The sequence below is a fragment of the Phytophthora parasitica genome (assembly GCF_000247585.1).
Source record: "Phytophthora parasitica INRA-310 unplaced genomic scaffold supercont2.2, whole genome shotgun sequence".
In the NCBI taxonomy this organism is placed as follows: domain Eukaryota; phylum Oomycota; class Peronosporomycetes; order Peronosporales; family Peronosporaceae; genus Phytophthora; species Phytophthora nicotianae.
In genome coordinates, this window is record NW_008648988.1 from 2,064,205 (window position 1) to 2,087,577 (window position 23,373).

The following is a 23,373-nucleotide window of genomic DNA, read 5'->3' on the forward strand; positions in this document are numbered from 1 at the left end:
GATGATGACGTATTCACTGACGCACCGTCGTCGACCATGAGTCTCAGGACTTGATCGGGTCACTTCCCATCAATCAGTTTTCTTATTCGCAAAAGTCAACTGGCGCTTCACCACAATTATTACCATCGTGTTAGACATTTCCCACTTAATATCAGCAGTAATACTAGCAACGAACCTTTAGCACGCTGTAGCGGTTACGTCCAACGCAACCGCTGCTACATCCAACGCATTCTACTGCATCACTAGCGGCATCGCCTATTCTTGGCCCCTCCCATACACCGCGAGTGACCTTGTCTGTTATATGTAATACCTAAAAGTCACCTATTCACACAATTAGCCGCCCATGTAATGTTTGATATTTCTAACTTTTATTACCAGTTATATGCATCGATCGCAAGACCCTCTCCGTATCTGGCCAGCCATCTACTCGAAAGCTAATGCTTTGCCATTGTCCTTGTGGGTTTTCTTCACACCGCGCATACTGCCGTCGTCTTTCCCCGTCGAACGCTTCGCCGACTTATTGGTTACAGGTGCCACAACGGTACCAACTTCTTCGCCGGACGGCAGTCGATCAGTTTGGATTTCTTTCTTTTGATGGAGTGCCGATACCGTCAGCTCCAGCCGAATGATGCTCAGCATCGCGCTGTTCGCTTCCGAGCTCTAGTGTTTCTAGTGGCCTTGATGCATTCAACCCGACTCTAACAGGTGGGAGCGGATCTATCCGGATACGCTCGTGAATCTGCAAACTTCCGATGGAATTTCCGCACAGAAGCCAATACAGTAATGGACCTTTTCGAACCGGTAGCTGAGACCACGGTGATACTCGAGCAGGTTCAACTCAGACTTGTGGTTCTTCCAAATTGTCAGCTGGAAAACGAACTTGGTACGACGGGCCACGTCAAGCTTTTCGAATGTCTCCACCAGTGCGTCAAACTGTGGCTCCAGGTCGCGGTCGATCAAATCCAGCCGATAGAGTTTATCGAACCCATCAATGCGAAGAATGCACATGTCCAGTGTGACGTTCTCCGTAGGTACCGGTGAATTGTCCGCAACCGCGCAGACTCCACACTACAAATAGGAGATCTTGCTTCTTCTTCGTCCTGTGCCTCTTTCCCAGCTTGTAATAGCTCTAGCGTTGTCGGCATTTCGCAAAATTGGCAACTGCGCTCAATCAACTTCCTAGCGTATCGATCTATCAAAGTCACAGATGAACACCCGGGAAACGCCACTTCTGTTTTGTATCGGAAATTACAACGCCATCATTAAAAGTTTAAGTTTTCAACAATCTCCACCGAAATTGTAGGTTCTCCCCCTCCCTTCCACTCACACAGTCACCGTAACCAAGTAACAAGTTTTTGAGCTTCCCTCAACTTTCAGACGTAACATTAACCCACTTGCTAATACGAAACCAAAATCAAACCTCAGGACTCTGTATCTAAGACTTTTACATGGCCACATCAACGCATACCAGCTCTGAATCGCTACGAATCCACACCGCCGTCGCGGCGCCGCCAACATTGCGTCTAACTGGAGCTGCTCGCGCACCCGTTTCCCAGCGCACTTGGCTTCGTCGCATTGAGGCAAGTCACTTCCAAGCTCAGCACCACGAAGTCCAACCAAATCTGTTTTCATCCGCATCTGGGGCGACCGCAACACTTGCCAGCAGCTTGGCTAATGTAGGTGGAAACCACGAGTTCATTGAGCGCCTTCCATGACCAAGCGAGATCTACTATCTAGCACACAACGTCTTCTCAGTCAAACAGCCATTTCCAGTCACGAAAAAGGCATCGTGTTATCGCTACGAATGCGATTGCGACGGCCTTCGCTGTGTCGCTGACGACGGCACACGTTCAACAAGCGGCTGCAGCAATGCTGGAATGAATCTCGTCTGTGATAGCACAAACTGATCCGTCGGAGAACATTGCGACAACCGGTTTCATTCCCGTTTTAAACTCGACCTAATCACCACGCGGGTCGGCCTCGGAGTAGTATGTAGCACGATGATCCGAAACGGGGCATTCATCGTTGAATACGTCGGCGAAATGCTGCTAGAAGACGACGCCGTAAAACGCACCGATCACCGTTATCTCGTGGGGCTGAAGACAAGCCGCTCTGGGATGAAGCGTCGGGTGTGTTCATCGATGCCGCCGAACGCGGCAATGAGAGTCGTTTTATTAACCATTCGTGTACCCCAAACTGCGCTCTCTACGAGTGGGAGTGGACCAACACAGTTCGCTTGGGAATTTTTGCAACAGCGGGCATTCCCCTGCTACAGGAATTAACATTCCGTTACAGGAACAGCAACCTGACACTCTTCACGCGCGAGTTCGGAAGTGTCTAGGAATCCTTAGCAGCTCATCAGCACAGTGTATGCATACTTAGCAAACAAAAGTGACAACTGTGTGTCTAACAAACATTAGCGGCAGCTCAGTAAAGTTAAGCACACTTAACGTACCTCCCTTCTTTTTAGGTACATGAATGCATGTCCCATTGAACACAACACGTCCCCAACGATCGCACAGCACTGCCGTTAGCCCCAACAGGGGCAGTAATTCTTATTGCGTGAACAGGATGCGATATTTCTTATTGTGTGTGCTTTGATCTTAGAACACCATACTGTGTGTACAATAAATGTATCCATGTCCATCTCCCTCGAACCACAAGGATATACTTTGTAGCGGCCACGCAGAACTGTCACACAGCATGTACTCATCGACCACACAGAATTGCCGTTAAGGTCTAACAGGAGGCAGTGTTTTATGTGCTGTGTGCCCCGATTAAAGTACACTGTGTGCAGACTTAGTGTATCCACCTTCTTTCAACTACAATAGGTACATTTTATAGCGGCCACACAGAACCGCCGTTAGAAGTAAAACGCCGTGTCGCGAAAGAGCATCAGCATTGGCTTGAGTACCGTAGTTTCCAGACTAGGTATGGTTTTGGACTAGTTCAGAATAGTTCAAAACACTTTGAGAAAACGTCCAAAATTCGTCCGAAATAGACTGTTCTAAGCGGAGGGTCCAGGGTGGGACCACAGACTTTTAGACACGTTTGGACGTTTTGGGCTACCGCGCCAGCGGCTACAATGGGCATCGTCGGCTCTGGTACCGTGACCGCTGGAGTCAACACCGGCGTAACATGGTCGACAGAGGCATACACGTCTGCACTTTCTCATTATATCATGCAACGTGCTTCTACCCGTGAAGTGGCAAGCAGTGGTGAGCCTGGTGAACCTTGTATCTGCAATCGTGGTGACTCGCAAGACGTTTGGGCTACCAATATTAGAGCTGATATCCAACCTTACTGTCGAAGATAATTACACTACGTTCGTGGGGTACGGCTCTCGATAATACATGAGTTAGGCTTGTAAGGACGTTGCGATCGGCAAAGTCTGTGACCGCAGTTGCAACATTCAGCGTCAAGATAATGCCAAGTGCTGGAGACCCCGTTACCGTGTCTGGCGAGCTGCTCGAACGTGTTAGCTGTCCTGTTTTCGTTGGAGTGGCTTTTGGGAGGAGATGGAGAGCTGTCACGATAATTCTGGCCTCTAAACTGCAGAAGTTGCCTAGTTTTGTGCACGCGCTTGTGATGTGGGCCTTTATGGGCGGGTTAAGACTTAAATGCTGTTTATCGCAAAAATTAAATATTGTGGCGTTGTCAACCCGTAATCGTTGCTACTTAGTGTGACCGTTGGAACTTGTGGTGGCTTAGATCGTCTGCGGTGGGACGTGGAGGAGCCTGTAGTTAGATATACGTGTCAGGTGCTTCAAAGACGTCTCGACGTCATTATAGTGCAATTCTCCTTGTTCGTGCTGCTCTTGCTGGACATATGGCTGAAAATGAAACAAGTAATGCTTGTAGTAAGCACCGACTACTCTATTCGGGGTTAACCTTCACTAAGAAGTCGCAAAAAAAGCTTGAAACTGGAAAACACCAGCAATTGCGAACTGGTCTTCAAATTGCTTTTAATATCTTTGTGGAGTTTTGAAAGAAAAATGATAAAACTGGCGAATTACTGCGCTTTTGCTGCATGTAGCTGGACTGTGCCGTCACCAGTCACGAGATGAATGCACCAGCCGTACTTCATTTGTCATCGTACACACCAAATCGACAATTGTAAGTTCTACCATTCGAACCACTGCGAAATGTCTAATTATCGACTCGGTGATCAACTTGGCACAGACGTGAAGGCGGGGCGGTTGCTGTGGTTTGGTGAAGAAGGCAGCTACAGGATCTATACTCTTTGGGAAGCGCTAAACAACTAGTTATAGAAGAAGACGTGCGTTAATTCAAGTTGATTCAGTGTCAATTTCAATGCTTTCTGGACGTGACTGATGACGCGCAAGGTCGACTGTATCGCACTGAATTGTACCGTGGTTTATGACAACATCTCAACCTTAGCAACTGACAGTCTATTCCTTCGCTTGGAGTGAATGTGGTCGAAGATGCTCCACGATCTCTCGCTCGCGGCTGATGAAGTGTGGATTGCGAATACAAATTCGGCAATCTTTTCCAGCAGCGGATATTTCTTGTTACCCTTGGCACTCCAGTAATCACGAGGGCTTGATTCCGAATACTTATCCCTCTGCTCTTCGCCTCCACGCCGCTTTTCACTTTAAATGCAAGCATCTCTGCTGTCAACTTGGGCATACCAGTGGTTGGAGTGAGGATACTGCAACGCTTCGCCATTTTACAGAGTTGGTCGTCTACTGTATCATCGTCAGCGCCAACAAATTCATCAAGATCTGGATCAAGCATAAACGCGATGCCCATCGCGTTTGTGTGGACGTAGGACCAGCGCTGCTTTATCTGTTTGCAGAAACAGGCTTGCAGCTCGTTAAGTTGAAGTGCTGTCACTTTTTCATAGTTCCCTACGGAGATCGGAGTTTCGTCAGCTGCTGGAGGTTCATCGATGGTTGCTATGACGGAGGTTACTTGCTCCGCTGTGCTGCTAAGTAGTTAAATTCCCCCTTGAGCTTGTCCACCAGTTTCTTGCTCTTCAGCGCTGTCGTGTGGCTCCACCAGCTCGCAACGCCGGGCTTCCTTGTCAGGTGAGGTGATTCCATACGCAGGGTGATACCGAAGCCATCTGAATCACCGATAGACCGCCGATACGAAGACATTATCAGCTTCTAACGCACATAAAGCTCTTATGATAGGTTCTAAGAGTCGCACTATCGTTCTCAAGTTGCTCCAAAATCCATTGTCGCGCACCAGCTCAGTAATATAGCGAAGTGTTTTTCGACTTGTCGCTGTCCCACGATAGTGATCACGGAATTGCTCGTAATCTGCACTCAAAAATAGCTTCTCAAGAATGTCCTGGCTGTTCAGAACAGTTTGTATGCAGGCGTACACTGAATACCATCTCGATGGCACAGGCAGCACAAAATTTTTAGCCCTAAAACCAATGTCCCGCATACCCTGTTGCAGCCGTTTAAACTCATCTAGCAGTGCTAGGTGGTCTTTTACAAAACGCGCGATGGCAACAGCTCTTGTCTGGATTGATCGAATTGCAGGTAACCGGCACACGTCGTGCATCAGGAGGTTTGAGGACATGTGCAGATCATCCGCCGCTGACTACATTTGGTCTTCGAACTTCAATACGGCCCGATGCGCTCCTCATAGTCTTCGCATTATCAGTGATTACAGCAATCACTTGTGCTGTTGTCTTTCTTTCGATCTCGGAGATGACCTTCTCGATTTCTCCGGCTAGATAAGCTGCCGTATGCTGCTCTGTCTGCGTCGACCACGACGACCAGAATACCGACGGCATTCCGGGTGCACCACCATGAAGTTGATGATGCTGGAGCTGTTGGTGTCGCTCCAGCCATCGGTGACGTGAGTGACACGTAGGTCTGCTGATTAATAAGCTTGACGACACTCGTACGAATCTCATTGGTCACTCGCTTTAGCAACGCCTCGCTTAGCGTGTGTCGTGAGGGTAGCGTCATCGACGGAGTCACCAAAGCAATAATTCGCGAAATACTTGCGCCCCAACGAGCACGAATGGTAGCGTACACAAAAACCAGTTTCGCCTGCGCCATTTTAAATGCAGCTTGAGTTGAATCGCTGTGGACGGTATCAGTAACTTGTTCGGGTTCGGGTTCTAGTTCAGGGGCTGGAGGAGAGGCCTTAGTGAGACTTGCACCTCTCTTGGGACGCTTGAACACTGATTCCGCTTTACCAAGTGCTTTAGTAAATTTCCCGCTAGGTTCCGTTCGTTTTTAACGTGCCGCAGTATTTGCATCGTCCGTGTTTCTTGTCACCTTCGCGCTTGATGAAATAGTGTTGCCAGATCTCGTTGCATGGGCGGCCGGTTTTTAGAGACGATGATCACCTATCTTCGGGGCAGCACTGGGGATCGACGAACCCGGACGTGCGTATCCGATGGTGTGTTTGTGGAGAACACCATCCGCCTTGTGGCTACTGGTGTCTGTGCAGGCAGTTCAGATGGACTAGATAACAGAACACCAGCATGATATGGGCTGTATCGAGGAGACCGACGTAGCGGTGGGCCAGGTGGCGATCGAAGGATACGTTCACGCACGTTTGGCTCGCCATGGCCTGGTTGTGGTGATGTCAACGGCGTGCATGTAGGCGTACGGCTTTGGTTCATGGTGCTCGCAGTGTTCTCAATGACAATGAAGTCTGCGCAGGAGGATCGCGGGCCTCCTTGAAGTTCAAGGCTTGTCTTCTTTTGGGCGCTTTAGACATTTCTGAACTGCTTAAAACATTTCAGGTAGTTTTAGACAGTCTTTATTCACCCATTGGGTGCCTTCCAAAACCGACATAAAAAGTCGCGCATTAAAGTTTAATCACGGTGAATTGTTTGGTGAGACCACTTTTTGGTCTCATCAAACAATTCTAATCCGACTTTATAGTAGCAACGTGATTAAACATATGACTGAACTTCACTATACCCGAAGGTTGCGTTCCAGCAACCGGTTTGATACGCATTAAACCGTTTTGTAATTCAAAATAAATTACCGATTAAACTGATAAAACCGTTTCAGGACAGTTTTGGAAGGCACCCAATCCAAAACCATCACTATTCCAGACTAATTAGATATAGCAATGATTCTAAACAGGTTAGAAATGAAGTCCGAAATTGTCGCCGCAAGCGCCTTCGTAATGAACCAGTGGATTCCATCACTATTCACGCGGAGATTTACTGTCGGTGATGATCACTTCTCACTCTGTAGACAACTGACAGCACAGACTCTCGGCAACACTGTGGTAATAAAATATTTGTGAGTCGAGGCCGTTAAGGTATTCGCCCAAGCCAGTAGGCGTTCCAAACACTTTTATTCGGCAGAATTGCTGGCAGCAACTCGACAACGCTAACACACGAATGCAAGCTAAGGCGCTCTATAGCAACAAACACAAGAGCATGTTCGTCTGTCAACCTTAATATCGTCCGAGTATTGAAGTCTGACTCAGGCATCCCTGAGTCAGGCTGACTGAGTTACATTGCAGCAACGATAAATCTCATTTGACTTCAACGTCTTTCCCATGACGAAACAATCACTAAGATCATCCCGAACTGGCAAGCATCGTGCTCCACTCACACGTCAAGTCCCCCTTACCATGAGTGTTTCATTTGTTTGTCGAAAACTACTAAGCTACCATGATGGCGTGAAAATATATCGTAGGAGTATTAATAAAAAGCAAGTTTAAAAAGGGTATTTCACTCGGCTAGGATATAGGCCAGATCCAGTCTGTTCGGTAGCTTGGGTGACGACTGCGGCGACTCCGGGGATGGTTCATCGTCGCTCACTACGGCAACAAAGCCGTAATCTTCTCGGAGGTGCTTGTTGTTCGACCGGTTCTCAGGTATGGCAACCATCGACTCCTCATAACTATCAGTCTCGATGAAATTGGGATCCGTTGTCCCCTCGTGCTCATCAATAATCTCGACAACAGCAAGCTTCCGGCCATCGCTCTCGTCACCGAGCATGTGGTCCTTTTGTATCAATGCATGGCCGACTGCGTGCGCCACCAGCTCCGGACAACCTAGCGCCTTCATTAGCGCACCGACAAAATCCACTTCGGGCTAAGTGGATCTACATCATCCTTTCATGTAACTACAAATGAGGAAACAATCGGGTAACCGGGAAAAAAAAATTTGAGCCACATTCGCGAACGCAATGGTGTCCCATGAAAGTTTTTGGCAATACGTCCCCTTCAAATTTCAAAGCAAAAGTTTATTTATTTCGTGTACCACACCGGCATTTTTCACAAAAATGATTAAAACACAAACAAAAAACATATAAATATCAGAATTTTGCTGCTAAGGGCCCAAGCCCTTAGCTTTAAGCTTAAGCTGATCAGACAGGATCTGGAAACAAAGAACTTTGACAGAATTTATTGGTCGTAATACAAAATTTAAATTACGACGAATAAATTCTGTCAAAGTTCTTTATTTCCAAATCTTGTCTGAACTTAGACGAGAGAGCGTCCAAGTTGGGGACAAGAGAGGACAAGAGAGCGTGTTTCGGCAGAGTTTCATTAGGCTCAAACGAAAAAGCACGTTTTTAGTTTATTTTTATTCAAGGTAATATTATACTTTACAGTGTAAATATTTTTTTTTAAATAAAGTGTATTTCTTGGATGCTTTCTGTGCTTAAACTGTAATATAAAAAATACTACGATACTTTACATTAGCAAAGTATTATGCTATTTTTATTCTAATGTAAGTTACTAGTATGAATACAAAATCAAACTCAGTTACATGTAATGGTACGATTACGATATGACTTCGGGTCATACATTTTTTTGTTTTAGAAGCAGAATGGATCTGAACACGGCGTGGCTAGAAGTGGCGCGTTTCCAGGAGACGGGCATCGCTACTTCGGGGCATCTGTATGCGAACGACCAGGAGAATGCACTGGTGCACGACTTCCTGGAGAAGATTCCGATAGCGATGCTGTTTGCTTGTCTCCAGGACGCTAGCAACCGTGGATCCGCCAAGCAGGTGCGTCCTATCTTGTTTCGAGTAGTGCTTCTTACCCTCCTAACCCTGTACGATATGCTGCATACAGGTGAAGCAAACGTGTGACTGCATTAACCGCGTATTGGGCACCGAGGGCGACGGCACGAGCCTTTTCTTCCAACCGGACGTAAGTCATTGGATCGCTATCCTGCAATAACTGGGTCTCTTATCGTTCGTGCTGACTTGCACCGACAGATTGTGCCGTTTGTACTGGCTGGACTAGCACACGTCGAGAAGGAGGCGAGAACACTTGTGGTGAATCAGTTCATTGCACACTTAGGCAGGAAGCCGTCGCTGGACCAGGTCAGAGTCGTGGTACGTACAGAAAGAAAGCATGGTCATTTTTAACGATAATTCCGGACGATGCTGAGTCATTTTACACTATTGCAATGGTTCAGGCAGACCCACTGGTTCTGGAGCAGGTGTGCGCTATAATTGCGGATGAAGACATCGAGGTGGCTTCCAAGGCCTCGACAGTGTTGGAGATGGTGGGGTCTTTTTCGTGTATTTATTCGTATTATTTGTGTTGCTAATAATTGGGTTGATTGCTATAGTTCTCAAACACCTCTGACAGTGGGATATATCAAGCGGTGCTGGACTCGCTGGAGGCTAAAGCGCAAAGCAGGTTTGTCAAATGTTTTATTTTTTTGCTGCCTAGTTGCTGAAAGTTGATTTTATTCAGTGAAATTACAGAGAACTCAATTGAATTCATGCGGTATTTGGAGACAATTGTGAAGATCTGCGCACAGAAAGATGAGCACATGGAATATGGCACCTCTTCAGGTGCTATTGACTTGGTACGTTTCTAGAAGGAACTTTCAGATTCAATGAATTAACAAGCTGATCTCGTGACCATGGACAGGTTTTGAACTGCCTAAAGTCGGACGACCCGCTGTTCTTGATGAATGTTGTCGACTTGGTGCCGGCTGTTTGCCAGACTAAGATCGGTGTTCAGTATATTTTCCAGTCCGGTATGTCTGCTTGATCTTGCTCAAACATAATACGACACTGCTTGGAGCTCATAAGCTTTGGTGCACCTGCAGGAACGTTAAAGACTTTGCTTGCGATGACAGAAGGTATTTGATAACTTGGTTGTGGATAGTTTACTCAACGAGCTAACGCAAACTGTTGTTAGATCCATTTGTCGGAGGCAATGCAGTCCGACTCGTGGGCGAAGTGTCGGCTACAGCGGCCAGTTTGAATATCGAGTCGTGGAGTTGGAGCGATGCCACACTCTCGAAGGCTTTTCTGGAGACTGTGGAGAGTAAAATGCAGAGTTCGGATTCATTACAGCAGATTGCAGCGATGGACGCTTTGGCAGCATTTGCATCCTCTTCCGATAAAGGTAAGCATGGTCTTGGGCTCACTCATTGGGTCTCTTCGACTGAACGGTACTGTTGTTCTACAGAACTCCAACTTTTGCTTCAGCACCGAAGTATTTGCCAAATGTGGCTACAGCTCGGTAGCAGTGCCAAGATGCCGGTCAAAGCCAATTGTTACCACTCACTGGCGCGCGTGATCGGTGCACATACACGGCTCTCGAAGCAGCCTGAACAAATGCCCGAAGAGAATGCGGGGGTCTGGAACTTGTGCGAGCGGTTGTTCAATAGTCTAGGCTCGGAATGCGGTCAGCAGTCTACGATGGTTCTGTTCATGAACGCGTTGAAGCAGCCATTCGAAGAGCTACGGACATCCGTCTTCCACGTTCTACGTTCCGTGGCAGCACAGAACAATCCATGGGGTATGCGAGCTTTGCTCTCGTACGGTGGCTTCTTCGAGTTCTTAATGGACCGTACCACCGAGCCGACTAAGGAGACGCGCGAGTGGAAGTTCGCAGTACTGGACGCTGTACTAGGCTCGCCATTCCAGCCGCTGTTGGGTACGTGTGCTGCTTGCCTCAGGCTTTGCAGTGGTGGACTTTAGCTTTTCGCGTCGTCTCATGCATTGCATTTTCGTGATATTGTTGTTGTCGTGTTGCAGACGCATCTTTACGGGAAAAGCTGCAAGCGAGTCTGCGCCGAGGTCCCTACGCTGGCGCAGCAGCCCCGGCCGAGATGGAGCTCGAGTCGGCCTAAGCTTAGTGGCTGGGTGTGGTCGCATGTACGAAGGGATCCTACATACAGATCGAGTCAATGAATGTCTTCGCACTTGAAGTGACATACACCGCTACGTCCGACAGCCGTTTTGAGTACCTTCTTTTTTCATCCAATCATATTGCTCTTTTGGGAATTTCTTACCAATGAAAAGTCCCTATCTTCTCCCATTATTATCCAGCCTCACGGCATAGTCAGTGCCGCAGTCTCGGTGAGCAAGGAGCGCCATGGACACCCCCGGGCGCGCAGCTTTCCTGTGCACCAGCACCGCTGCTTTCCACCCGCCCGACTGGTGCGTTTTAGTCACTGCAACTCCGTTTAATCACCGCCGTTAACCTAATATTGTTTCCAGGGCGTGTATGCCTGTTGAGTCCAACTCCCATGCGAGACTAGAGGCCTTTCGCGACAGTCGCCACTGTGCCACGTACATGGTGGCCACACAGCGCGTGAATCTCTTCGGTCGTGATCAGGAAAGTTGCGACCACGTGCTCGGTAACCCCTCGGTCTCAAGAAAGCACGCAGCGGTCATCCACGATAACGAGGGCGGTATTTACGTGAGTATAGCTATGCTGACTGTAGCAACCCTTATAACAGCGATGATACTGAGATAGTTATGCTACTGTATGGTGTAGATGGTGGACCTTATGTCTCGACACGGGACGTACGTGGGTCGCAAGAAGATCCCTCCACACGATCCCTATCTTCTGCACGGTAGGCGCCAATCCAAAGTAATGACTGTAATATCATGATGCTGAAGCTTTGGTGCTGTCAACCAGAGGGAGATGTCATCAGATTCGGACAAAGTGTACGCGTTTACATCCTGAAGGGCGCCAGCAAGAAAGGTAGCAGCAGACCTGTGAAAAAGTCTTGGGGACGCAAACTACGTGTCCCACACGTCAGTATCAGCGCTGTGGTCCCCAAAAGAAGCCCAAGTAAACCAAAAGCTTCATCTGCGGTGACCAAACTGGTGAATGCGGTTTGTTATGGCACTCTGAAGGATGAGAAGATAGTGACGTTTATTACGGGCGTACTGGAGCTTGGGGACGAAGACAGACAGGTAGGAGCTGGATACTTTGGTCCATACAGGAATTCGGTAATGATTTTAAGCTATTGTGGTTTTGTGCACCACTTATAGGGGGTTGCAGATACACTGGTGGAGAGGCTTCAAGCCAAATACGAGTTCTACGCAACTCATGTACGTTTGGTTGCACTCAAGTATCTTATTAACGGATTTGCTAACAATTACCGGATGCTCTATAAGGTTCACCGCAATGCATTTGTCGCTACCATGGCATTATTGAAGCAGAACTTGTGTGTGGAGGAATTTGAAGAGAACCTGGATGTGTTTACTCATATTTCTCAGCAGCGTAACGACAACATATATCGAGCCGATGCTAGGAAGCTCTTACAAGCAATTGCTGCTGTCCGACTGGATCCAGATAACCCGCAGTTTGCTGATCCAGACACTTCCGAAGAGGACGTTGGTTCTGCCTGCCCGCCTACTGCTAACAACAGAGAAGGCCGAGAACGATCTATCAGTGATGAAGGGAAGAAACTCTTCCTAGCAGGCCATGGAGTGCCATTCCCTGGCCGAACTGAATCGGTTGGAACAATTAGCGAATCGGGTATGAATCACAGGGAGACGATCGGCCACAATGATCCACGTTACCAGACGTCTCATTATCCATCCAGTAATGAATATGATGACCACGATGGAGAATCCGATTCAAGATCGACAGATAATGGCTATGCGCCTCCCGTCGGCCTGGTGATAGGCAATGGCGCGAAGCAGCCTCCTATGAAGAGTACCAAGGGATCAGGCTTCAACTTTATTGGACAACCAGCACCAGAAGCGGCGAAACCCAATGGATCTGCATTCGGATTTATTGGCGGCGCCGATCCCGTGGATGATTCTTCCTCTCGTACAAGCTCCACGGATCGACCTTCCGGCCAGTCCGTCACTGGGTCCGTTCTGAAGGTGTCTGCTGTTACTGCTGAGGACTTTTTGGTGGAGCATCCATCGGTGCATGGCAGTGACTTCGAGGATATGTGGGAGTCAGCGAACGACGAATCGTACGTTGCACCAACTAGGAGGTGCGATGATTGCAGATTCTAACTACTCTTTTGTGTCTGCAGAGAGGAATGGTCAGTGGATCTCGGCTCCGTAGATGCTCACGAGTTGGACCCGCGCGATCTCCAGGTGTTCCTGCAGTCATACCGGTTGATGTGTGCGTCTAGCAAGAAGGTTGCTGGACAGCAGCAGTGGCTATTCATCGCTGAGCAGGTACGAGCTTTTTCGTATCGGTGGATTGTGTCCCCATTCTAATTCCTCTTGCGTGTAGAAGTCCGAAGGAACTCTGTTCTTGGTGGATGTCACAGTTATGCCAGGATTAACCGACATGTCCGTGACGCTGAAGTGGATTGTCAACTCAATACTCTACAGAAACGGCCACGTCATTTTCATGGAGATCCTCAAGTACGCACTCCAACAGTTTGCTGAGCAGGCCCAAGTACGTGCTGCACGGGGACCCCAGCCACATCACCATGCCCACCAGCATGATCCTGCGCAACAGCAGCCCCAAAACGGAAGAGAACCTGAGCCAGTTAAGCCTCAGTCAACCTCCTACACGGCATCCCACTCAGCTTCTCGGACCGCGTCACACGTAACATCTCAAGACGACGAGGAAGATTTCGATGATGCTGATGAAGACACAATGTCGGCACGTGACTATCTGACCGAAAATCCTGCAATTGATGCTGGAAAATTCGAACAGGTTTGGGCGACGGCGACGGAAATGTAAGTGTTCGCTAACTAGAACCGTGTGATGCTTCAGTTTCTAATGTCGTTTTTGTGTTTTTGCTAGTGCATCATTGTCGTACTCGTTGAACGAAATGCCTGAGGTGGATGAAGTTATTGAGCACTTTCGCAGCAACTGCATGAATTGTTTGGCGAGCGGAAGCATGGACAAGCTGGTTAAGTTCTTTTTCTTCGCAGAAATGGTACGCTCTTGTTACGGATATCACATTAAACTTGGTCTGACACTAGCTCATACTTCACGTTTTACAGACCGAGCTTCAGTGCGTGTTTTGTGTAGAAATGTCGATCGGTGTGGACACTGGCGCCTTGGAAGGGACCGTTAAGCGGTTAGCTATCCATGAGCGTAGCGAAGAAGAAGAAGAGCAGATTGACTCGAGTTTTGTTAGTTTCATTGAAGAAGTTCTCCAAGAGCTTTAAGAAGTGTCAACATCGAATCAATTCAACAAGTGTGAGTGAAAATCAGCTCTCGTTTTACATCCATTCTTCTTTTCTTGCTACAGCAGAGTACAACTACAAACACCACAAGCTCCCGTTCGCTTTACAGCCCTCACGCTTTGTCGCACTTCATGTGACGGAGAAAGATTGAGCGCCAATTGGGCGTTCGGATTTGGTCGCTGCCGCTTTTAATGTTGGCGAGGATGGTGGTGCACGGAGACGAACCATTCGCATGGAAGCTCTGGCGGAAATCATCGCTAAAGTCGTGCACTCCGCCACGACACTCATCGTAAAATACACAGGTCATCTTCTCCACGTCTTCAATGGCATCGAGTGCATCTACTGAGGCATCTTCCATCACGGACTCAGCCGAGGAGCTGTTCAACGCGGCAGCCAACGCCTCACTGAACCAATTGTCCGCCGTCTTGTTGCTGGGGACGATGACTGCTTCCACGAACTTATGCTTTGTTTCCGTGTTGTTAGCGCTTTCAAGATGACGGAATGGCACATCGGCACCGAAGCCGGCGCCAGGGCACGCCGTGAACATTTCGGCCAACAATCCGGTCATCTCGTAGTTGTAGCTGTAGACACCAAGATCGCGAATGTCCGAGAAACTCAGGTACGACGAAGGGAGGTCTGCGAAGAACGGATCAAGTATGCTGAACTGCGAGAAGACGGACGTCGGGTTTATTCCTTCTTCACCAGTGCGAAGCAAAACGTTCGACTGCGGGTACAGGACGTTCCGATCGATTGCGTTCACTGGAAGCGGACGGCGACGTGGACATTCCGTGTATATTCGAGGATCGGACAACTTCTGCTCCAGCGGAATCGGTACGGTGTTGCCCACGACACACTTGTAATAGATGGAGTGCAGCAGGTCGATTGTGGCATGGTGGGAAAAGAAGATTGGATCTGCAGGCGCTTCTAAGACGCCCATAGCTCCGCCGAGAGCGCTGTGAACGGTGTCTGAATAACACGGAACACAAACGATGTCAGTCAAGTCATAAAAAAAATCGAGCAGGTGTCTATGGTAATCTTACTGTGAATGCCGAGTTCCAGGTTGGCCACAACACCAGAGATAGTTGGAGTCGCGAAGAGTTGGCGTGCTAGCGAGCTCATAGACGTTGTTGGTGGGAATGGGGAGCTTAACCAGTCTCCGCGAGGGACACAACGCGCACAATTTCCTCCAAGGAGGTGAGTAGCTTCGCAAAAGTGATCAAGAGGCGGCGTAACCACGCAGGTTCCGCTGATAGGAGATCCATTTATCGTGACGGAACGACCAAATCCGTTCAATGACCCACCAAAGTCACGTAAGAGCAGTGAACACTCTTCCATGCTGCGGCATCCTCCCAGCAAATAGCGCTGGTTGTCGTCAACGTAGTTCCAGTATGGTACAGTGATACAGGAGAACTCGCCACCATAACTCCGAAGCATATTCTCGAAGCCCAACAGCAACAAGCGGTGCCAATAGACGAACATGCAAGTGTTGTGCGCTTCGACCGTCGTCATCTGCTCCGTGTGGATCTCCACAAATTTGATATAGTAGCCGTCGTCCATAGACATCGCGATCGCGCGCAAATAAAGCTCCTTTTCGGCGGGAAGCAGCAGATCCCATGGCTTCCGAATACGCGGACCGCAAGCTGCAAACGCCATTTGCTCTGAGGCTTCAATGGCATCAGTGACATTTGCCGGCAAAGGCACATTCTGTGCAGTCGAAACGATCGCCGTGGCGACAAGCATCGTGGTGGCGAATAGCCAACGGAGGGTGTTTCTCATCAAGCACGAGTGAAGATGTTCGTTCTGGTGTTGGTGTTCACGAGGACAATCGAAGTATGAGCAATGCAACGGAGCCAACATCGAAACCATCGTCACTACCGCTCGCTCTTGGCAGTAAAAACACCGGCAGCATGAGAGAGAGAAGACTCGACTTCATCGATGGACGTCGACCAGAAGCCACTGTGCGCGTGGCGTTGCGGTGACCTCACATATTCTCCATCACGCCTAGCAATGCTCCGTCTCAAAAAGGCAACTTCAGTCTGTAATATTTTAATGAAACGTCGTACTAGGATCCACACCCAACCCTACTATGGTACACATTGGATGAAAATACAGTTGAATTAACAAAGTTTCTACCAATAACCATGATTACTTTTTATTTTTACCAGCCAATGAGCGCCAAGATCGACCTGGCTGGCCAGCAACCATTGGAGCTGAGCGTGCCCCGCCACCAACACCCAGTTGGAAAACACAGCACTCAAGGCAAACAATGGTGCGTTAGGACACGTAATTCATGCGCAACCGTAACTCGAGCCGCTGACGTCCGTTGCTCATGCAACTTGCACGATTCAATAGTTGAGATTTCCACGATCAGTTTGCACTAATTTTCTTTGTTTATATCAAAACCTCAGGGTGCCAACAACTTTGTGCTCTTCGAGTCGGCTTCGGGCTATGCAATCTTTGAGGTAGTGGAGAACGAGGAGATCGGCGGCCTCCTGGCCGAGGTGCAGGCCTCAGTGGCGGACGTGTCCTCCTTCGGACGCATCGTTAAGCTGAAGGCCTTCCAACCTTTTACGTCGGCTGAGAACGCTCTTGAGAACATCAACAACGTCTCGGAAGGTCTACTGAGCGAGGACCTCAAGAACTTCCTGGAGATGAACCTGCCCAAGGTCAAGTCCGGTAAGAAGGCCAAGTTCGCCCTCGGCGTGCAGGACAAGGGTCTTGCTCAGGCCATTTCGGACGAGCTCAACGCCCCGTGCAACACAAGCGAGACGACGCTCGAGATTGTGCGTGGTGTGCGCATGCACTTCGCCACTTTCGTAAAGGAACTGGCTCAGGGCAACCTCGCCAAGGCTCAGCTCGGTCTCGGTCACTCGTACTCGCGTGCCAAGGTGAAATTCAACGTGAACCGTGCCGACAACATGATCATTCAGGCCATCGCTCTGCTCGACCAGATGGACAAGGATATCAACACGTTCGCTATGCGCGTGCGTGAGTGGTACTCGTGGCACTTCCCGGAACTGGTCAAGATCGTCAACGACAACTACGTGTACGCTCGTTGCGCCTCGTTCATTAAAAACCGCAGCTCGCTCAGCGAGGACTCACTCGAGGAGCTGGCCAAGATCGTGCTGGACGAGGACAAGGCCCAGCAGATCCTGCACGCTGCTCGTTCGTCCATGGGCATGGACATGTCGGAGATTGACATGATCAACGTCGACAACTTCACTACTCGTCTGGTTAAGCTCGCTGAGTACCGTCGTCAATTGCACGAGTACCTGGTGTCCAAGATGTCGACGGTGGCTCCCAACCTTGCCTCGCTCATTGGTGAGTCGGTGGGTGCTCGTCTCATCTCGCACGCTGGCTCGTTGACCAATCTGGCCAAGTGCCCGGCCTCGACTGTGCAGATTCTGGGAGCTGAGAAGGCTCTGTTCCGTGCTCTGAAGACCCGTGGCAACACCCCCAAGTACGGTCTGCTGTTCCACTCGACGTTCATTGGACGTGCTGCTGCTAAGAACAAGGGCCGCATCTCGCGTTACCTGGCCAACAAGTGTGCTATTGCCTCTCGTATTGACTCGTTCATTGACGAGCCCACTACCAAGTACGGTGACAAGATGCGCGAACAGGTTGAGGAGCGTCTGGCTTTCTACGAGAGCGGTGCTGCTCCTCGTAAGAACGCTGATGTGATGCAGGAGGTGTCTGAGGAGCTGAAGAAGGCTGCTGTGAAGACTGAAAAGAAGTCGAAGAAGGACAAGAAGTCGAAGAAGCGTCCGGCGGAGGATGAGGATGTTGACATGGAGGAGGTTAAGGAGGAGATCAAGGAGGAGACCCCCGTTAAGAAGTCCAAGAAGGATAAGAAGAACAAGAAGCAGAAAAAGGCTGAGGAGGAGGAGACTACCACCCCCGCCGTCGACGCTGATAAGAAGAAGAAGAAGAAGCACAAGAAGAAATCCAAGACTGCGGAGTAGAGTGCCCCGCCCACCGACGCTAGCGGTAGTAGTACACTTATTCTCGTTGCGGTTTTTTTTCTCTTTCTTGGACGGTCTTATTGCTGCCGCTAAAGCGTGTTGTACACTTCGATAACGCTGGCTGTGCGCCAAGACTCAATATATTTGCAATCCCATTCATGTCTTCGCATCTTGCACAATACTCCAACTACTATAGTAGTAGTATTCACCAACGCATATCTCCTCTCTTCTTGCATCTAACATCCTTCCAGTTGTCCGTTGTGGATTTCTGACGGTTGCGGTGCGTTTCGACTGTAGCGGCTCGCAATGTCATCGGCATTTTGAATTCTTGCCGCTTTCGACACCTTTTCAACATCTTAAGTCCTGTTCTTCGACGACCATGGGAGATAGCACTACTCGGGCTTTTATGCCGTTGATCCCGGGTATGAGGTCCACGTACTATGAGCAAATAAGCAAGCCACATTTTCGTCGGGGACAACTCCTGGAGCGAATGTCGATTGGTAAACCCACCAGCACCGAGAAGATGCCACCAGCACCGACGAGTTCGTTTCAATCCGTGGTATCTGATGCTACAGGTGTAAAGTTTCAAGAATTCCGGCCGGCTACTACCACACAAGCCACCTACACTGCACCCCCACAGCCTGAAGTGAATCGTCTCCAGCTTCCTAGTAGCAAGTATCGAGTGGATTACTCCCAGCCAGCGTGGATCACACACGATCGACTAGTGTTGAGATTCTTCGCCTACTTCATTGACCCTGTCGAACTCGCGGATGGACAAACCGAGAATCGGGTGAGGCGCGTCGTCATGTGCTTCTACCTCAGTGATCGATCCATCTCCATCTCTGAGCCTCGAGTCACTAACAGCGGGATGCCTCAAGGTGAATTTATGCGACGCACTGTCGTTCGCAAGTCCGGCAACAAGAGTCTCACTTATCCTCGCGAAAACATCTCGGACGACTTCTATTCTCCTGAGGATTTCCGTATTGGTGGTGAACTGCGTTTGTATGGACGAACGTTCCACATTGTAGACTGCGACGCTGCCACTCGAAATTTTTACGCTGAAGCGCTTGGTGAGACGTTGGAAACCCCACGCATGTATCCAGACGAAGCAAGCTCAAAGATGAACGAAGTTGATGAGCTCAAGAACAAACTATGCGAACGCACTAGAGCTATTGGCGCCAGCAAGGCCGAAACCACACGTAAATTCCACGACCTGAGCCAGAAGGTGCTTAGGTTCTACGCGTCCTGGCGTGATGATCACCCGTTGTATCCTGAGACTCGATATTTTATCGTACACTACTATTTGTGTGACGACACAGTGGAGGTTATAGAAGACCGAGATCGCAACCGTGAACGTGGTCGAGGTCATTTCAGCGTTTTGCTATCGCGGAGGAAGTTAGCTAGAGAGTCAGGTACTGGGAACCAACAGCAACATGGCGACGACGGTGCGAGTTACTTCATCACGGATCGAGATTTACGCTGTGGAGAGTGGATTAACGTTTTCTCAAGACGATTGCTACTCGAAGACTGTGATGCATTTACGCGTGAGTATTACTTGGAGACTCACGGCATAACCCAGGAGAAGTTTGAACCACCTGTATCGGAAGCACCGGAGACGCCAGCTAAGTGGCAGCCATTTCGTGCTGCTCAAGAGCCTCAAACTCCGCTTGCTTCAAACGGCCGAGGTACGAGTGGTTATGCCGTAAACAACAACAATAGTTCCATGCAAGGAAGACTTGTGGCTCCAATCCCTGGAGGTCAAAACCACAGTGTAGTGACTCCGATATGTCGATATGATGATCTCGATGGGAAGCAATTGAGATTTCGAGCTCGTTTCCAAGGACTCCCACGCGGGGATATGAATGCGCAACGTGAATTTGTAGTCACCTACTTTCTTGAAGACGAAACGCTAGCTGTATTTGAACCACGATTACGAAACTCGGGAGTATTGGGCGGCCGATTTCTGGATCGTGCTCGCTATCGCAAAGACCTCAAGCTAATTCAAAACACGATGACGAAAGATGAAGGAGTTCCATTGCATTACCAGGCATCAGATATGTACGTGGGTGCTGTTCTTACCTTTGAATTCTCACCGTACCAACGACTGGAACTAGTGGAGGCTGATTCACAGACTCTGAGCTTCTGTGAGAGTTATCCTGAAGTCTTCCGTTTCTCAGACAGCTCTGCAGTGTTATCCCTCACGGGTAAACTCTGGATGAACGGACCTCGCCATGTGAACTTGCGTCGTGAATGGCGACAACTCGATAGCAACAAATTGCATTTTGTGAGCATTGGAGCGATAAAAACTGTGATGAACCAAGCAGGACTCGCGTCGGGTTTAAATGCACAGCAGATGATAACATTATTCAGGAAGTTCAAGATTGACGACAACAACCTGAGTGAGGAGCCACTGTTCGCGTATGATGACTTCTGCGATGATCTCTCTGCTCTTGTGAGTAAACCACCCTCGCAAGAGGAGCGTAAAGACGCAGAACGCAGCATGAGCTGGAAGCTGCTTAGAATACGATCGCTTAGACAACTCTTGTCTTACGCTGAATCGAATAGCGACTATGTCTCGCTCTCCCATCTGCTGCGTGTTACGGATGATCGGGCCGTGACGCTGTCAAAGCCAGAAGTCGATGCACTCACATCCAGATTTACAGCAAGCAACGGTAAAATCGACATCCACCGACTGTGCGACCATATCTTTCAACTGCCGTCCGATCAAACACCGGAACAAGTTGACCCGAAGGACATTGATTTCAGCTTGGATGTCTCCAATGAAGGTGGTGCTGCATTGCCACCAGGAAGCGGACGCTCAACCGAACGAGCGACGAGCAGTTCAGAACCAGTTTACGCACCTCCGCAATCTGCTCGCAAAATTGAGCAGCCCTCGCAAGCACTAGCGGACCCTCGAGTTGTTAGCTTACTGCAACGAGTCTTTGGCACTCGAAAATACCAGCTACGTAAGGCTTTACGTGAACGAGATGTCGAGAAGAATGGCCGATTGCGCGAAGATGAATTCATGGATGCGCTTCTATCTGTTGCCCCGCAATTATCTGACAACGACTCGTACCTGCTCGCAGATAAATTTTTCCCAACCACCAACTCCTCCATCGACTACCCGTTACTCCTCGACAGCGCTTTTCGGACCTAACCAAGAAAAGAAACAGCGCGTCTCAACCTAGTTACTGGTTAGTACTCCGCTGAAGGAGCAGCCCAACTTGGTTCGGGCACCTTGAACATTTGGCCATCAAGCTGCAAAACAATACACAGAAGTTAGAAGCTGATATTGGAGATTTCGAGAGGGAGCGCCTTACCTTGTACTCTAGTGCATGTAGCCAGATCTTCGAGCAATGCAGCTGCGTTTCATTGAAAGCTTCAGCTTCGCCAACATAGCACCACGTGCACGTTCGTTTCATGAATTCTTCTTCACTTTCGTTCTTTTTACGAGGAGTCGAAAAATCGACGGGGTCCTTGGGCGGAAGATCAGCTTTGCTGCGCTTGGCAGCCGCGATTTCTTGGGCACGTTCTGCGCTCTCACCAAAATGTAACTCTCCTCCATAGCACGGGTCATTGGCAATGGGGAAACCAATGAGCTGCAGGTGTAGACGAATCTGATGCGTTCTTCCTGTGACTGGCTTACATTTCATAAGACTGGTGCTCTTGTCTGTGCGAACAAGCCGCACCAAAGTCTCAGAAGGTTTTCCCTCTTCGTGACACTCCCAGACACCATCACGGGCTGACAGACAGCGCAGTGGGCAGCTGATAAGGATGGCTCCCTCTTCTGGAAACGTAATGACACTAGCCGGGCACTTTTCTTTTGCCAAATTCACCAGCTCGTCTTGAGCTTCAGCATTGAGGCCATCCGGAAATTGCCCACGCACACGCGCAAGGTACGTTTTGGAAGCTTGGCGGTCCGCTAATTTCAAGGAGATGAAGTTAGAAAACTGGACAGCTATAACTTGCTTGTGTCAACCTTACCGATGATTGATGATAAAGCCTTCGCTTTGGCCGCATTCTTTGCGAGGAGTACAACGCCTACGCCAAGTGGGTTTAGTGATAAGGATCTACGCTTGAATTGCTGAAAAGCAGTTTACGAGCGTACCAGATGTAAGTCGATCCAGCCGATGAACGATGTTCAGCTGTGGAAGATCGGGTCGGGTCGCTTGCAAGATAGTGTGCAACGAGTTATGTCGATATGCACCGCACGGATGCGTGGGCATGGATGGAGGCTTCGACACGACAATCTAATGCAACATACCTCTAACCGTCAGTCAAACACTAACCAATTTTTTTTACAAGGATTAATGACGTACCAGATCGTCGTCCTCGTACACCACTGACACGTCCTCGCCAGACACGGGCGGCTCGTGCCGATGAGCCTACCGGAAATCAACAAAACAACAACAGCATCGCGTTAGGAGTCCCATTGGTATCACATCGACATGCAATCCATACAGTATGAATGATCAAGTCTCCGTTCTTGATAATAGTGTCGGCCGGTACGATCTTGAGGTTCACTGAGATGCGTCCCGAAGCAATGGCGAATTTCTACAAAAACCATCTTCAGTCTCCAAACGAACAGCTAAAAGCAAATCAACTTGTTCACAACTCACGTAGTACTCTGGAGAATTGGCGCCGAATTCCTTCGTAAATATCTCCAGCAATTCGCGGCCGAACCATCGTGCCTTGGCATACGTGCGGAACTCGTACACGTATGGCTCCACCATCCGATAGCCTGTAGCAATCGCAACAAAGATTTAGTCAGCACCACAGCTTTTACAATATTTTCTCCAGTATTTCATCAATACCATTTGCGAACGAGTACTTGGGCTCCTCGGCTTGAAAGCGCTTGGCATTCTTCGCGTCTCGCTTCGACTTTCGTTTCTTGGCCTGGCGCTCCGCCGGGTCACGATCTGCACGTCGGAGCTTCTTCAGCTGCCTCTTCGACATTGCTTCACCCTCTTTCACAACAGACTCTGTCGCCAGAATGGATGCATTGGGCTGAGCATGAGCAGGCACGGAGTTGTCCTCTCTCTCCATTGGATTGATTGAACGATGCCAAATATT

At 49.1% G+C, this 23,373-nt stretch overlaps 10 protein-coding genes across 10 annotated transcripts; 4 read left to right on the forward strand and 6 right to left on the reverse strand.

Moving 5' to 3' along the window:
* Positions 1–423: 423 nt before the first annotated feature.
* Positions 424–639, reverse strand: PPTG_02687 (hypothetical protein; the record flags this gene model as incomplete). The annotated part of the gene is made up of 1 exon (XM_008893922.1): positions 424–639. One exon carries the CDS (start codon positions 637–639, stop codon positions 424–426), a length of 216 nt encoding a protein of 71 aa, XP_008892170.1.
* A 78-nt stretch (positions 640–717) lies between these two features.
* Positions 718–1,008, reverse strand: PPTG_02688 (hypothetical protein; the record flags this gene model as incomplete). Its single annotated transcript, XM_008893923.1, has 1 exon — positions 718–1,008. The coding sequence occupies one exon, from the start codon at positions 1,006–1,008 to the stop codon at positions 718–720; it is 291 nt and encodes a 96-aa protein (XP_008892171.1).
* A 3,923-nt stretch (positions 1,009–4,931) lies between these two features.
* On the reverse strand, positions 4,932–5,123 carry PPTG_02689 (hypothetical protein; the record flags this gene model as incomplete). The annotated part of the gene is made up of 1 exon (XM_008893924.1): positions 4,932–5,123. One exon carries the CDS (start codon positions 5,121–5,123, stop codon positions 4,932–4,934), a length of 192 nt encoding a protein of 63 aa, XP_008892172.1.
* Positions 5,124–7,687: 2,564 nt separating this feature from the next.
* On the reverse strand, positions 7,688–8,026 carry PPTG_02691 (hypothetical protein; the record flags this gene model as incomplete). The annotated part of the gene is made up of 1 exon (XM_008893925.1): positions 7,688–8,026. The coding sequence occupies one exon, from the start codon at positions 8,024–8,026 to the stop codon at positions 7,688–7,690; it is 339 nt and encodes a 112-aa protein (XP_008892173.1).
* Positions 8,027–8,791: 765 nt separating this feature from the next.
* On the forward strand, positions 8,792–11,067 carry PPTG_02692 (hypothetical protein; the record flags this gene model as incomplete). Its single annotated transcript, XM_008893926.1, has 11 exons — positions 8,792–8,974; positions 9,042–9,119; positions 9,188–9,307; positions 9,391–9,480; positions 9,547–9,617; positions 9,675–9,789; positions 9,855–9,963; positions 10,036–10,068; positions 10,128–10,337; positions 10,401–10,871; positions 10,973–11,067. The coding sequence occupies 11 exons, from the start codon at positions 8,792–8,794 to the stop codon at positions 11,065–11,067; spliced, it is 1,575 nt and encodes a 524-aa protein (XP_008892174.1).
* Positions 11,068–11,312: 245 nt separating this feature from the next.
* PPTG_02693 (hypothetical protein) lies at positions 11,313–14,320 on the forward strand (the record flags this gene model as incomplete). The annotated part of the gene is made up of 10 exons (XM_008893927.1): positions 11,313–11,377; positions 11,438–11,639; positions 11,718–11,796; positions 11,862–12,142; positions 12,221–12,280; positions 12,347–13,158; positions 13,222–13,369; positions 13,428–13,882; positions 13,950–14,085; positions 14,153–14,320. 10 exons carry the CDS (start codon positions 11,313–11,315, stop codon positions 14,318–14,320), a joined length of 2,406 nt encoding a protein of 801 aa, XP_008892175.1.
* PPTG_02694 (hypothetical protein) lies at positions 14,274–16,353 on the reverse strand. The gene is made up of 2 exons (XM_008893928.1): positions 15,379–16,353; positions 14,274–15,304 (listed from the first exon to the last, which is right to left on the reverse strand). Exons 1-2 carry the CDS (start codon positions 16,202–16,204, stop codon positions 14,451–14,453), a joined length of 1,680 nt encoding a protein of 559 aa, XP_008892176.1. The 5' UTR covers positions 16,205–16,353; the 3' UTR covers positions 14,274–14,450.
* A 154-nt stretch (positions 16,354–16,507) lies between these two features.
* Positions 16,508–18,455, forward strand: PPTG_02695 (hypothetical protein). Its single transcript, XM_008893929.1, has 2 exons — positions 16,508–16,607; positions 16,747–18,455. The coding sequence occupies exons 1-2, from the start codon at positions 16,605–16,607 to the stop codon at positions 18,298–18,300; spliced, it is 1,557 nt and encodes a 518-aa protein (XP_008892177.1). The 5' UTR covers positions 16,508–16,604; the 3' UTR covers positions 18,301–18,455.
* A 224-nt stretch (positions 18,456–18,679) lies between these two features.
* PPTG_02696 (hypothetical protein) lies at positions 18,680–22,236 on the forward strand (the record flags this gene model as incomplete). The annotated part of the gene is made up of 1 exon (XM_008893930.1): positions 18,680–22,236. One exon carries the CDS (start codon positions 18,680–18,682, stop codon positions 21,455–21,457), a length of 2,778 nt encoding a protein of 925 aa, XP_008892178.1. The 3' UTR covers positions 21,458–22,236.
* Positions 20,150–23,360, reverse strand: PPTG_02697 (hypothetical protein). Its single transcript, XM_008893931.1, has 8 exons — positions 23,115–23,360; positions 22,920–23,041; positions 22,762–22,854; positions 22,620–22,685; positions 22,409–22,550; positions 22,285–22,341; positions 21,621–22,222; positions 20,150–21,558 (listed from the first exon to the last, which is right to left on the reverse strand). Exons 1-8 carry the CDS (start codon positions 23,344–23,346, stop codon positions 21,496–21,498), a joined length of 1,377 nt encoding a protein of 458 aa, XP_008892179.1. The 5' UTR covers positions 23,347–23,360; the 3' UTR covers positions 20,150–21,495.
* Between the last annotated feature and the right edge of the window lie 13 nt (positions 23,361–23,373).